We start from the raw sequence: 15,078 nt of genomic DNA on the forward strand, positions 1-15,078 counted from the left end.
AGCAACGAGGATAGTGGGGATAAAAAAAAATTTTAATTTTCCAATACAATTAAAGCCTAAAGCTCGAGTCTGGCTCAGCTCAGTCAGAGTCAGGCTTGGCTCGATAGGCTCGGTATAAATTCCCACCTCATCCTCCGCCAAGGTGCACCGGTGCCACCTCGTCCTCCACTATAGTGCATCTCCTCCTCCTTCTTCTTCTTCTTCCTCCGGTAGCAGCAAGCAGCCGTGGACCCTTAGTGCCTCGCCCCTCCTCCTCCTCCTCCTCCTTCTTCTTCTTCCTCCGGTAGCAGCAAGCAGCCGCGGACCCTTAGTGCCTCGCCCCTCCTCCTCCTCCCCTCCTTCGTCTTCTTTGGCAACAGCAAGCCACTACAAACCCGTGGTGCCCCGCCATTCCTCCTCCTTCTTCGGCAGCGGCAAGTAGTCGTGGACCTACGGTGCCCCACCCTTGCTCCTCCTTCGACAGTAGCAAGCAGTCGCAGACCCGCGATGCCCTGCCTCATCCTCTTTCTTCTTCTTCTTCTTCTTTGGCTCGACTTGGGCTTGATCTGGTTTGATCCGGCTTGGTTTAATGATAGGCTCATTTCAAGCTCGAGCTCAGCTCGGGCTCGGTCTGGCCTAGCTCAGGCTCGGCTCGAGTTGAGCTAAGCCAAGCTTGAGCCCAATTCTCAACTCGAAATTAATTTTGAGCCGAGCCTGAGTCAGAGCTGACTAGCTCAGACTCGGCTCATTTACACCCTTAGCCCTATATAGCCATCAGGGCAATAGGGATATGACGTTGCACATTGGGGATACATTTTGGACTTATTGGTAAATTGGTAAGGTTTAATTTTATAAACCCATTCGCACCTGTTTAACCCATCTGCCTCCCTGTTTTGTCCCCTCCCCCTTCTTTAGTTGATTTGTAGCCCTCCCCCCTTTCGTTCTCCCTCTCTCTTGGACACTCGACAGCGACGGTGCCATTCTCCCCCTCTCTTTCGAGCCAATGATGACGCTGGTCTTCCTCTCTCACTCTTACTCTCTCATGCTGGTATTTCTCCTCACTTTGTTTGTCTCTTTTTTTTTTTCTCGTAGTTTTTCCTCAATTTCTTCTTAGTTTCTTCTTATCTAATTTCTTCCACTTTCCCCTTCTCAATTTCTGTTTTCAGTTTCGTTTCTCATGTTGATTGTCTACTACTCTCATTTTGGTGCATTAATTGTTTAATACCGATGTATTTTTTGTCTAATTATCTTTAATATCTACTACTTTCGTTTATGCTATTAAATGCTTATATAGATAATAGATATATCGAAATGTTGAATGCAACGTGATGTGTAGTTTGTCGAGAGAGTATAACACTTTTTTTGCATATATACATGTATAGGTTGTCATTAGAATATATATTTTTTATATAATTTATTTATTGCTATATCTTAGATATATCATATACTGTTTTTTTTTAGAATTTGCATATCCCCATATCCAAATCGTATATGTATCCCATATCCATATCTTATAAGTGAAAAAAAATCAAATAAATCAGATTATGTTAATGGGAACTGCTCAGTGACACCAATTTATTCATGCATCACTAAATCATTAAATTATCCAAACGCATGATTTGAAGTAAATTTTGTTCCTTTCCTTCTTTTCCTTTTTAATTTTCTTGTCTATGTCTTATTATATCATGATGTATCCAGATGATCATCTTCATGTAATATCTTTTCTTGATGTCTTTCATCTCTCTCTCTCTCTCTCTCTCTCATGCACATTTGTCTTACAAAAGTTACTTTTCATTTTTATGTAGAAGAACAATGGCATCATCAAGCATATTGGCCTTGCAATGCCAGCTAATGAAGCACATTAATTATGGTAATATAAGCCCGTTAATTAAAAGATTATATGAAAAGCATTACTAGGTCGATACTCTTCTTCATCATTGCGTCAAACAAACCATTCTTGCAAAAACTATGGATTAAAGTTGTGTAAGTGATAACATTCGGCATGCAATCATTCGTCCCAAGCTCAAACCTTAGAATGATACAAGAGAGACTCGCCTCTCTCTTGAAGGCATGTGACAACCTGAAGCAGCTCAATCAAATCCAAGCCCAGGTTGTCTCCCATGGCCTCCACTGCAGCCCATTTCTGGCACCCAAACTAGCCTCCTGTGCATTCCGGCTCAGGAACCCAGTTCTTGCCCGAATGTTGTTTGATCAAACTCCTGCACCAAGTGTTGTCCACTTCAATGTCATGTTCAAGGGTTACTCGGATGCCGGAAGCCAGCGAGAGGCGCTTGAACTGTTCCGGCTCATGTTGCGGGGCGATGTGAGGCCGAGCCATTATACGTTCCCATTTGTGATCAAGTCATGCGATTGTACTTCTTCTGCGAGAGAAGGCGAGGAGTTGCATTGCGTTGTAATTAAAACTGGGTTTGAATCTGATGGGTTTGTTGGGCCAGCGCTGATTGGGATGTATTCCAGCAGGGGAGGGATTGATTTGGCTCGTGAGGTGTTTGCACAAATGTCCGTGAAAAATGTTGTTGTGTCAACTGCAATGATTGTGGCATATCTCTCTATTGGTGATGTGGTTTCTGCGCATGAGATATTTGACAGGACACTTGAGCGTGATGTTATTTTATGGAACACCATGGTTTTGGGGTATGCTGCACGTGGGGACATGGTTGCAGCACGACTGCTCTTTGATCGGATGCCCAATCGGGATGTCATGTCTTGGAATACCATCTTGCGTTCTTATGCAGAAAGTGGGGATCTCGAGGCCTGCTTGCGCATTTTTGACGAAATGCCTGAAAGAAATGTGTTCTCTTGGAATGGATTGATTGGGGGGTTTTCTCGCCATGGTCGGAATTTTGAGATTTTGGATGCATTTAAGTGGATGCTGCAATCATCGAATGTTAAGCCCAATGATGCGACACTTGTATCTGTGCTATCTGCTTGCTCTAAGTTGGGGGCTCTTAATTGGGGAAGATGGATTCATGTCTATGCTCTGTACAATGGATTCAAAGGAAACATCTATGTTGGAAATGGTTTAATTGACATGTATGCGAAATGCGGTTGCATAGCAGATGCAGTCTCTGTTTTCCATAGCATGGAGGCGAAGGATCTGATCACTTGGAATTCAATAATTGGAGGACTAGCAATGCATGGACATGGCGCAGAGGCATTGGAGCTTTTCCATCAGATGACGAGTGTGGGAGAGAAACCTGATGGAATCACATTTGTTGGAATTTTATCTGCTTGTGTGCACATGGGTCTGCTTGAAGACGGGCTGAGGTACTTCACATTGATGACCAAGAACTACTCAATCTCTCCTTGGATAGAGCATTACGGGTGCATGGTGGATCTCGTTGGACGTGCTGGTTTATTGAATAAGGCATTAGGTATCATAATGGATATGCCAATGGAAACAGATTGTATTATATGGAGTTCTCTGCTTTGGGCTTGCCAAGTTCACAGGGACGTCAGTTTGGCTGAGTTCATCGTGAATCGACTCATAAAGCTCGGACAGGAAGATGTTGCTAACTATGTTGTGCTTTCAAATATATATGGAGCCACTGGGAGATGGAGAGAAGCTGCAGCATTGAAGAGGATGGTGAGAAGAAGCAACTTAGGGAAGTCACCAGGTTGTAGTTTGATAGAGGTGAGTGGTGAGGTTGTGGAGTTCTTCTCATCAGACTCTGGTCATCCACAAATCTGTGAGATCTACAAAGTAATGGAGGGGCTAATGACAATCTCAAGATTTGCTAGGGATGAGCCAGAATTCAGCATGCACTGTGAAGAAACATAAGGTAAATGGATTTCAATTCTTCATGTACTAGTATATAATTATGGTTCAGAATTCATTAGATAAAAATAAGATTAGAAACCTAGATCTCAATCACGTCGCAAGTGCAAGTCTGTCCACCATAATAGCATATGGTAATAGGGGCTCTCTTCATGCTGCTACTGTTGTGTAGATTTTATTGCACCAGATGATACACACTGAAAAGAAAAAGCTATTGTGCATCACAAAATAAATGAAGAAAAAAAAAAAAGTTATTGTGGTCATAAATGGTCATAATTAATAACTATTATATTATGCAACAAAGACAGCACATCTACCAGAAGCAATATAATTTATTTTTAGTGCAGCACATATGAAAGTAAATAAATAAAATAAATATGATATGGGGCCCAAAGGGACGAGAAGTTTTTACAAAAATTTAGTTGGGGCTAATGGTTAGCTTCTTAGATATATGTGTGTTTGGGCTTATAGTTGCTCTGACATATTGCAATGGGTTGGGCTTTGGCATAAGATTGTTAATCTATTGGGCTAGGTTGGACTTAGGCTGGCCTAAGATTACTAAAACCGTTGGGCTTTGTCCAAGGTTTTAAAAGACTGTAGGTGGCAGATGAGCGAACAAGGGATCATGTAGCATTTAGGTGCTAGGTAGGCGCCCAGAATTCAAGACAGTTAAAAAATAAACAAATACAATAAATAATAGTTAGAGAAGAAGTTAAAATTAATACTTACAATCTGAACAAAATACTAGTGCATTCTTGTTAAGAACTATAGTACTATTCGAATCCACTAATTCATCAACATGTATAATAATTTTGAATTTCAAAGTCAATCTACCTTCTAAAATATGATATGAAATGTCGGTCATCTATGTGGGACCTAAGTGGAGCCTAGTTATATTCTAAGGTGGGAGCCTAGACGTGAAGACGAAAGCTTTTTGAAACAAGGGCTTTGTCAGACTTGTGCTAAGGCCTAATATTGTCAAAGCCATTAGGCTTTGTTGGACTTGGGTTTAGGCCTAAGATTGTTTAAACCATTGGGTTTAACAGTATAAATCCAGATTCCAGATTCCAGATCATCAAATACAAGGATTTTGATGATTACAACTATAAATCCTAATTTAATTCAGTTTAGTACTTGTTAAAGTTCTAAAGTTTTTAGTATTACTACAACTATAACTATACTATAAGAGAGAACTTTTGATCTAATGATTCAGTTTCTCTCTCCCTAGGTTTAGAAACTTGTAGAACGAGAATGATCCAAATCCCAATCAGCTGTCCGACTTCTAAGTTCGGAATGCCAGCACGCCGCTCCACCTCGAACCCTCGTCGACTCTTTCCTCTACAATCCTACACAGGCTTTCGTCGTTGATCAATAGTCTCCCTCAACTCCGGCTGCCGTGCTCTTGGATCTCCTTCAATAGTCGATGTCAGCCAAAGTTCTCGTGGATCTACTCGTTCTTGATAGGTATGAAGCATGCCATGATCTGTTCATAGTTTTTGTAGATACGAAAAGATCGCCTTTTCTTCCTATCATTGCTTGAGAATCTTGAGTTCCTATGGTTGACACTGTTGCAGCATGGACGAGGGAGGAGGGCATGCAATGGAGAAAAGAAAGGAGTAAGAGAGGAGAAAGAGTGGTGAGCAAAAGCTAGGAAATGATAGAAGGAGATGTGGGTGTAGCCAACAATACCAACTCAGCTGCTTGATAGCAGCAAGGAGTAGGAATGAACAATATGGGGGAGATGGCGGCATGACTATGTTTTCCTAGATGTAGGAGATTAAGGGAGAAAGAAGTGAAGGGCCAGCCCTAGCCATACCAGCGGATTACCATACCAAGGTTGTTTGCTGAAAGACAGAAAGGATAAGGAAGAGAATGATACCTTAGTGCGGTTTCAAGGAAGGGAGAGAGAGTTGGACAGAGGTTTTTCATGTCAGCTATTGCAATTTGCAGAACCATGATTAAGCCCTAGTTTGAAGTTTTTGGTTGAACTTAGAAGTTAAGATATTTAGGATAATTAGTTCTAAGACCTATTGTGGTTTACAATTTTTGTAAGTTGAGGTGTCAAATTGGAGAACAAGTTACTTATGATGGATAAGAATTTCTAAGAGGGTGTATTTTTATTACCTTGGATTATAGTTCAATGAGAGAGGTAGGTTGATGAGCACGTCTGTTATAAAACTAGAGTAGTAGGATGTCTAAAATGGGGAAGTCCTTTTAGTGTGTCATGTGATTGTCATATCTCTACCCCTTAAGATGAATATGACCATAAGATTAACAATGATGTATCGATCAGATTGGTCGGCAATTAGAGAATAGCATATCCAAAAGTTTAGTGTTTCCAAGATTAGGATGTTTGACGTAAATCATTGGTACTATTTCTATAGAAACTGTAAGAGGTAAGTCTATAGACAAGTTACAACTAGAATCTATATTTGATAAAGTAAAGTTTATAAAGTGTCATCATTTACTTCCTCTAATTTCTTGTAGTATATAATTTCCCTTGTTAAGTTCATCCAAAAAACCAGTACTTCATTTCCTAAGCACTATTAAAGTTTATAAAGTGTCATCATGTACTTCCTCTACCTTTACATAAGCAAGCTTATGCAATTAAATTAAATAATAATACTTTTGATCTAGAGCAGAATATTCTCAATAGGATCTTGTTCATTCTTTGGAATTGTACTCATAGTTCCCAGTTTTGGCCGATCCCAAGTGGCATCGACTGAAACGGATCGGGATCGACTATGGCTGGTCCCGATCCGGGCCGAAACTGATAGCAGCCGAGGGAAAGAGGAAGAGATAGTCAAGGAGAGAGAGATAGAGAGTGTGTGTGTGAGGGAGAGAGAGAGGGAAAGATAAAAGAAAAAGAGAGAGTGAGGAAGAGAGTGTGATAGTTCGGACTAACAGTTAGAGAGATAGGAAAGAAAAGAGGGAGGAAGAGAGATTTTTACTTTTTAGGCTTTATATGTGAGTAATTATTATTTCTTATTTTCTTATAATTTTTTCTAAATTTTTAGAAATTTCTCAACATTTTTAAATAATATTTAGAATTGTATTTAAATGAAAATAGTCCAATCTGATACAGGCGTTTGATACGGCCAATACATATCATTTTTTCGGACAGCCGATCCCGATCCCGCTACCGATTTTTGGAACTTTGATTGTACTATCAACTAATACTGGAGCTTCATATGTCTATTGGACTCATAGGGATGATGTCATCTGATCTAGTAGAATAAGATTTATTCACTCTGTAAGAAAAGCTTAGAAGAAATCCACTGGAGATGGATGATCCGAAAAGGTTCTTTCCCAAGGACATAGGCAAGCACAGTCTGTTGCTGAGTTTCTCTAAGAAAACGGTGATTGTTGTCTTGATTTTCCCTTTATTGTCTTTAACAGCATGATTTATTAGACTTCGTTTCTTTTTCCTTTTGACCATTTTTACTAAAATTTTGTCTGAATTTGTCATTCACCAAATATATATGCCATCGTTAGTTAATGTTTCTATGGCTCCATTAATCTCACGACGACTTAGTTTATTCTTTTGGACTTCTACTAAATATCTTATCGTTCTTATTAAGATATGTAGAAAAGGGCTCCTCAATTTGTCGTGAAAATTAAATCCATGGATGGCCATGCCGGTAGAGGCATGACAATTGGCACGGGATATGCCAGTGGCACACCCCCGTGCTGAGCCGTGCCGTGTCGATCCGTGCCAGTCATGTACAGATGTGGAGCCTTTTTTTTTATAAATTTTTTCTATTTCCATCAATCATCGTCAAATCAACTTTAATCATTTTCTTAAAAAATATGATATGACACGTGTAACTCATTTTTTTAACTTTTTCTTATTTTCATCAATCATCATCAATCAACTTTTATCATTTGTCATTCTCTAATTTTCGTCATCATCATTTAACAAACATAGAATGATAATTCATTTGTCGTTTTTGGAATGACAAAAATTAGAATGATAACTCATGCCTAATATTTGTTTGTCATTTTCTAATTTTCAATAAAATCATGTAATTATCATGTTTTGCATCTAATCTTATTTATTTTTTATCTTTTTCTTATTTTCATCAATGAACTCTTTTAGATGTTTCTAAAACTTATGAAGTGTTAAACACAATTAACACTTCTCTCTCTCAACTCCTCCAGTTGTAGCTCTTCTTATTCTTTATATTTATCTCTTTCTATTTTCATGATAATTTCTACTCTGGTGATCTTATTTGATGGTGATGAATATGTTGTTGAGCTCCCGTGGTGATCTTCAAAAATGTTCTCATAGTTTGTGTTTGTGAGGTAATTTTTTATTAAGTTTTTATTTTTTATATTACATTATAAAAACTAATTTGGGTGTACAAATACTAAATCTAGCTCAATTTTGCTAGACCTATTATTTATAAGTGCCTTTTCACATAAATGTAGCATTTTGGAGCTAGATCTATAAAAAATACTCTTTCAAATATCAATATCAAAGGGTCCATCAAACATTTCTCCAAATTTTAAAAAATATGAAATTATTATGTCAAATTAATTAATATTTGGTCAAAATTGGTGTATGAACATGTTAGATCTACTTCATATGAGTTGATTTGAACTCAAATTTTATAATTTTACCTAAAATTTTTGCATAATTAGATTTTCCCAAAAAATTTCTCCAAATTTAAAAATTCAAAATTAATATGTTAAATTAATTGAATTGGATGATAATTAGTATAAGAATATGTTAAATTTACTTCATATGAGTTGATTTAAACTTATATAATGTTATTTAAAATTTTTGCATAATTAGAAATTGAGAAATTAGCAAAAAATTCTAAAATTCTCAAAAGGGAGAAATTAGCAAAAAATAGTCTACTCAATTTTTTTTAATTTGAATTTTCTTAAAATATTTTTTATTTTATTTGTCTCTAAATGTTTGAACCAAACCTATTCAAAAATCTGATATTAGGTGGAGACATGGGAAGAAGGTGGGAGAGAATATATTTTATTGGCTGTGTAACTATTGCAAAATGATTGGAAAAAGTGAAGGGGTAAATTATATGAAAAAGCATATAGCCGATGGCTTTCCAAAAGTGTCCAAGTGTAAGAAGGTAGTGCCAGAAAAGATTTAAAGGGCAATAAAAACTAATCTAGACAACGTTCATGCAGCCAACGAAGCTGCAAAGCAGAAGCAAGATGATATCGATAGACAAACAGCTGAGTATAACACAGTTGGTTAGTATGAGGAGGGAAATGATATGGATCTGAATTTTCAGGCTGGGATACGAGTTTCACGAGAGGAACAATGATAGCAAAAGGATATGCATACACATAGGAGATAGTTTGAGTCCTCTCATTTTAGGAGAGTGTTGGCAGTGCTAGTGGCAGTGGCAGTAGCAGTAGGCGTGGTAGTGTTCATAGTAGACAAGCTTCTATCTTGGGTATGTTCGGTTCAACAAGGAGGTCAAAAGCTAGGAGAGGGGGATAAAACATTAGATACAAACCCTAAGGATATACTAGCCTAAATTTTTTGTAGAAAATGATTGATGATATATAAAAGACAGATAAGAAAAAGGACATTGGTTGATTTATATTTAAATAGTTTCTTTTTGTTATATATCGTAATTTGCTGCAGCAAATATTTATTTTAGAAGTAAAATCAGCATAATGTAAAAACACGGATTAACATTGAGCCTCCAACACGAAAAGAGATTGCGAGAAAATTTCCAGAAGAGGAAGTGGCATAGATACAGTTATGGATTTTTTCTTTCGAGAAACAATGTAACCAATTTGGGGTGACTTTGATGCACGATAGTTGGACGAGACTTACCAAAATGAGCAATAAATATTTTAATATACTGCAATAAAAAAAATCTTTCATAAGTCAGTTGATGCATCGCATCAGATTTATTTATGATATTTACTCTATATATGATTTGATTGATAAAGTGTTATCTAAGATTAAGGATAAATATGTGGTTTAGATAGTGACTGATAATGGTGCGACCTTCAAAAAGACAAGTGAGATGATAGATAATAGATGATATTTACTTTGAACTTTATGTGCAGCATATTGTATTGACTTGATGATGAAAGACATTGAAGAGCTTGACAGGGTTGGGAAAGTAGTAGAAAGAGCTTAATTTATTTTTAAGTTTATATATAACCATCATTAGGTGCATGCTCCTATGAAAAAATATATTAATAAAAAGCTTTTTCGATCTGGAACAACAAAGTTTAGTATAAATTTTATTGTATTAAACTATATGTTGCGGAAGAAAATATGGCTTGAGGTTATGGTTACTTTTTAAGAGTGGAATAACTTCCGATATTCACATTCAGAAAATGGATAGATGGTTGAAACTTTTTTTTAAGAGCTAAATTTTAGGATATAATTTAAAAAATTATTTATATAGTAGAGCCTCTATATACTGTTTTAAGAAAAGTTGATAAGGAGAAGAGACCGTAAATGGGATATAGTGGCACGACACAGCATGTGCCACTGGTGTAAAATGAATCGATACTTATTGCGGTATTTGATGGTTCACCCTATGAGGCCCATCAAAAACTAATAAGGAGATTTAATCAATGATGACAAGTAACACAATAAGTATTGGTTTACTCTATGGGGCCTACGAAAAACTAATAAGGAGATTTAATCAATAATGGCCTTTCTACAATAAGTATTGGTTCACCCTATACCGGTGGCACGTGCAGTGCCGTGCCACCATATCCCATTTGCAGTCTCTTCTTCTTATCAACTTTTCTTAGTATAGAGAGGCTTTATTATATAAATTATTTCTTAAATTATATTCTAAAATTTAGCTCTTAAAATAAGAGTTTCAACTATCCTTTTATTTTCTGAATGTGAATATCGGAAGTCATTCCACTCTTAAAAAATAACCATAATCTCAAGCTCTACTTTCTTCTGCAACGTAGTTTAATGTAATAAAATTTATACCAAACCTTGTTGTACTAGGTCGAAAAAGCTCCCTATTGGTATATTTTTTTTATAAGAGCATGCATCCAATGATGGTTATACATAAACCTGAAAACAAATTAAGCTCTTTCCACTACTTTTCTAACCCTGTTAAGCTTTCTAATGTCTTTTATCATTAAGTCAATGCAACTTGCTACACATGAGGTTCAAAATAAATATTATATATTATTCATCATCTCACTAGCCTTTTTGAAGTTCACGCTATTATTACCATCTAAATCATATACTTTTTTCCAATATTAGATAATATTTTTATTAATCAAATTATGTATATAGTAAACATCATAAATCTGATTCGATGCATCAACTGACTTATGGAAGATAATTTTTTTTATTACAGTATATTAGAAAATTTATAATGCTCATTTTAGTAGGTCTCATCCAATTATTGCACATCAAAGTTACCCCAGATTAGTTCCATTGTTTCTTGAAAGAAGAAATCTATGATCGTATCTTTGCCACTTCTTTTCTAGTTACTTTTTCGCAATCTCTTTCCGTGTTGGGGGCTCAATGTCTAATCCGTATTTCTGCATTGGGCTGATTATGCTTTTGAAATAAGTATTTGCTGTGGCAAATTGCGGTATATAGCTAAAATGAAACCAATTAGATATAGATCGACCAATGTCCTTTTTCTTATTTGCCTTCCATATAGCATCAATCCTTTTTTGTAAGGATTTTGGGCTAGGGTATGCTTTAGGGTTTGTCTCTAATCTTTGGTCCTCTTCTCTTGGCTCCTGACCTCCTCGTTGAGCCAAACAAATCTAAGATAGATGCTTGTCTACTATGCACACTATCATGCCTATTGCCACTGCCACTTGCATTACTGACACCCACCTCAAAGTGAGAGGACCCAAATTGTCTCCTATGTGTATGCACATCCTCTTGCTGTCATTCCTCTCGTGAAGCCCGTATCTCAGCTTGAAAATTCGAATCTATATCATCTCCCTCGTACTTATTAACTGTGTGATACTCAACTGTTCGTCTATCAATATCAGCTTGGTTCTGTTTTGCAGTTTTGTTGGCTGTCTGAACGCTGTTTAGATCAGCTTTTATTGCCCTCTAAACTTTTTGTGGCACCTTCTTACACTTAAATATTTCTGGGAAGGCACCAGCTATATGATTATTCAAATGACTTACCTCTCCACCATTTTAAATCATTTTGCAATAGACACACAGCTAATGAAATTTATTCCCTCTCATTATCTTCCCATGTCTCCACATTTCTGAGTAGGTTTTGGTTCAGCCATCTAGAGACAAATAAAATAAAAAAATTGAGTAGACTAATTTTTGCTTATTTCTCATTTTTGAGAATTTTAGAATTTTTTGCTAATTTTTCTATTTCTGATTATGTAGAAATTTTAGGAAAAATTATAAATTTTGAGTTCAAATCAACTCATATGAAGTAAATTTAACATGTTCTTATACCAATTGTCATCCTATTTCAATTAATTTGACATATTAATTTCAGAGTTTTAAAATTTGGGAAATTTTTTTGGGAAAATTATGCAAAAATTTTAGGTAAAATTATAAAATTTGAGTTCAAATCAATTCATATGAATTAAATTTTAACATGTTTATAGACTAATTTTGACCAAATTTCAATTAATTTGACATAATAATTTTAGAGTTATAAAAATTTGGGGAAATGTTTGATGGAAATTTTTTCCCTTTGATTTTGATTTCTAAAAGAGTATTTTTCATAAATTTAGCTTCAAAATGCTAGATTTATGTGGAAAGACCTTTATAAATAATAGATCTAGCAAAATTGAGCTAGGTTTAGTATTTGTACACTCAAAATTAGTTTTTAAAATATAAAATAAAAAATAAAAACTTAATAAAAAAAATTACCTCAAACACATAAGCTATGAGAAAATTCTTAGAGAAGATCATAACGGGAGCTCAACACCATGCTTGTCATCGTAAAATAAGGTTACCGGAGTAAAAGTTGTCAAAAAAATAGAAAAAATTAAATATAAAGAATAATGAGGGCTACGGTTGGAGGAGTTGAGAGATAAAAGTGTTAATTATGTTTAATACTATGAGAGTTTTAGAAATATTTAAAAGAATTCATAGATAGAAATAAGAAAAAAATAAAAAAGAAATATGATTAGATGATAAAACATGATAATTATATGATTTGATTGGAAATTAGAGAATGACAAATAAAAATTAGGCATGAGTTTTTATTCCAATTTTTAAAAATGACAAATAGTTGTCATTCCATATTTGTTAAATGATGATGATGAAAATTAGAGAATGACAAATGACAAAATGAGTTGTCATTCTATGTTAAATGATGATGATGAAAATTAGAGAATGACAAATGACAAAATGAGTTGTTATTCCATGTTTATTAAACGATAATAATAAAAATTAGTGAATGACAAATGATAAAGTTAGTTGATGATAATTGATGGAAATAAGAAAAAAAATGGGTTCCACGTATCATCATGTTTGTTAAAAGAATGATTAAAGTTGATTTGATGATAATTGATGGAAATAGTTTTTTTTTATAAAAAAAGGGCTCCATATCGGCTCATGACCGGCATGGGGCTGTGTCGGATAAGCACGTAGCCGTGTCGGATCGGCACGGATTGCCATGGCACGTGTGCCGGTTGCCATGGTTCAGCTCGAGGGTGTGCCATTGGTACACTTCGTGCCAAATGCCGTGCCTCTACTGGCACGGCTATCCATGGTTTATCTTTACAAAATGATGTGGTAGTTGATGCTGAGTTGTTTGTGTTTATATGAAGTACTCATTTTGTTTCTATGGAAAGCATTTGCCCTTGTTAATTTTCTAAAACTAATAGGATTTTTTTTAAACGTTGACATGAAGGTTGATGGTGTACTCCTGCTACTTAGGATCATGATTCTACTCTTTTTATGTTATTTATCTCATACATATTCAGTGTTCCCTTTCTAGTAGATTACCATCAGTGAACTTATCTTAATTCATGAATCATGATATTTGTTACCAAGGACTTATAGGAACCCTGTGCTAGTTGTTTCAGTGTTGATGTGTTGACTGTGGTGATATATGGGCCACTATACTGGCCTATGCTAATATGAGGATTATGTGCTGCTCGACTCTATGCATGCAAAGCAGCACATCTTGTCTCAACAGTTTGCCTGCACAAAGTTGCTTCTATATCTTTGCTGTCCCATAGCTGAGGGGGGGAGGAGAGACTATCTGACATTGGATGTCTAGATTGTCTTGTAAGTTACTGTCTAATACTGAACGGTCTCTTTTACTTGAGGATCTGATATCAATCATCTTCTTCCTCAATCTCACTTTGATTAGGTTTGGAGGGGTGGCGAGAGCAGTGAGATTAAGTGGTGGCAATGGTTGGGTCTCTCTCTCTCTCTCTCTCTTCCTCTCCTTCCTCTTGTGGGGGTGGTGTTTGTGCCAGATGACATTGTGCATCTCCTTTGGACAGGTCGTCCACACAACTAGTCTTGGCAGCACATGTTGGGCTAATATTTGCATATTTGAGTGCATGAACAACATAAAAAAGGGGATGAAATTGGATGTATGATGACATGAACGAGGACAACATAATTTTCTATATGGAGATGCATTTGACCATTTGTGTACCTTTGTATTTATATTTTAGCTGCAAGCTTTAAGTAGACTTAACCAGATCCCTTGTATAGCTGAGGTTTACCATAAACTTGTTCTTGTAATTTTGGTGTTGGCATCCGAGCTTATCCAGATGCTGTAGAAGATATCTCTTCTATCATCATGTTAAGTGGAACTTGGCATTTTTTATGTGATAAACTAATAATAGGTGTCACGAACCGAAATAGGAATCATGATCGACCATGCATCTTAATATGCTTGAGATACACGAAGCCTTATTAATACTTTCTACGTGTACGATGGCAAAATAAATAAATAAAATGAAGATCTGCTTTATTAAATTTAAAACTAATTGCAATAAACATAAAACAATGTTAATGTTTTTGAGTTTCTAAACGAAATAAATAAAACTTCTAATTTGAAGCATAAAATCCAAAAGAGCGGAAAAGTAAATAGGTGAATCCTAAGTGGAGGTGGGGTTCGGGTGCATTTCGCTCAGTCGCCCCGCTGACTATTACCTGAGATATATAAACAAGTACTTCCATACTCTCACCATATTCTTATTGGATAGTTCCTTAAACTTAAAGTATTCCAATTTTCAAAATAAAATTTATGCTGTTGATACTTCTTGAATATTTCTTATATATGTCTTGGATACTTTCGAGATTCCTGCCAATATAAGGAGACTTACCTTTCATTTCTCATCGGATTTAGAAGGTTCTCTCTGTAAAA

General features: G+C 35.9%; 1 protein-coding gene across 21 annotated transcripts in view; it reads left to right on the top strand.

Moving 5' to 3' along the window:
* The first annotated feature begins 1,830 nt into the window (after window positions 1-1,830).
* LOC140761787 (pentatricopeptide repeat-containing protein At2g20540) overlaps window positions 1,831-15,078 on the top strand; it is a 28,916-nt gene continuing 15,668 nt past the window's right edge. For 12 of the 21 annotated variants that reach the window (XM_073099272.1, XM_073099273.1, XM_073099268.1 and 9 more), the window contains exons 1-3: window positions 1,832-3,782; window positions 5,007-5,242; window positions 6,864-7,137. In XM_073099272.1, coding sequence (XP_072955373.1) covers window positions 1,982-3,781 — 1,800 coding nt within the window. In that variant the 5' untranslated portion in view covers window positions 1,832-1,981 and the 3' untranslated portion in view covers window position 3,782; window positions 5,007-5,242; window positions 6,864-7,137. Of the gene's footprint in view, window positions 3,783-5,006; window positions 5,243-5,352; window positions 5,902-6,863; window positions 7,138-15,078 lie in introns of those variants that run through there. The other 9 variants (XM_073099264.1, XM_073099267.1, XM_073099269.1 and 6 more) reach the window with 3 other exon arrangements.

The sequence above is a fragment of the Typha angustifolia genome, chromosome 6 (assembly GCF_048772165.1).
Source record: "Typha angustifolia cultivar Huaian chromosome 6, ASM4877216v1, whole genome shotgun sequence".
Classification (NCBI taxonomy): domain Eukaryota; kingdom Viridiplantae; phylum Streptophyta; class Magnoliopsida; order Poales; family Typhaceae; genus Typha; species Typha angustifolia.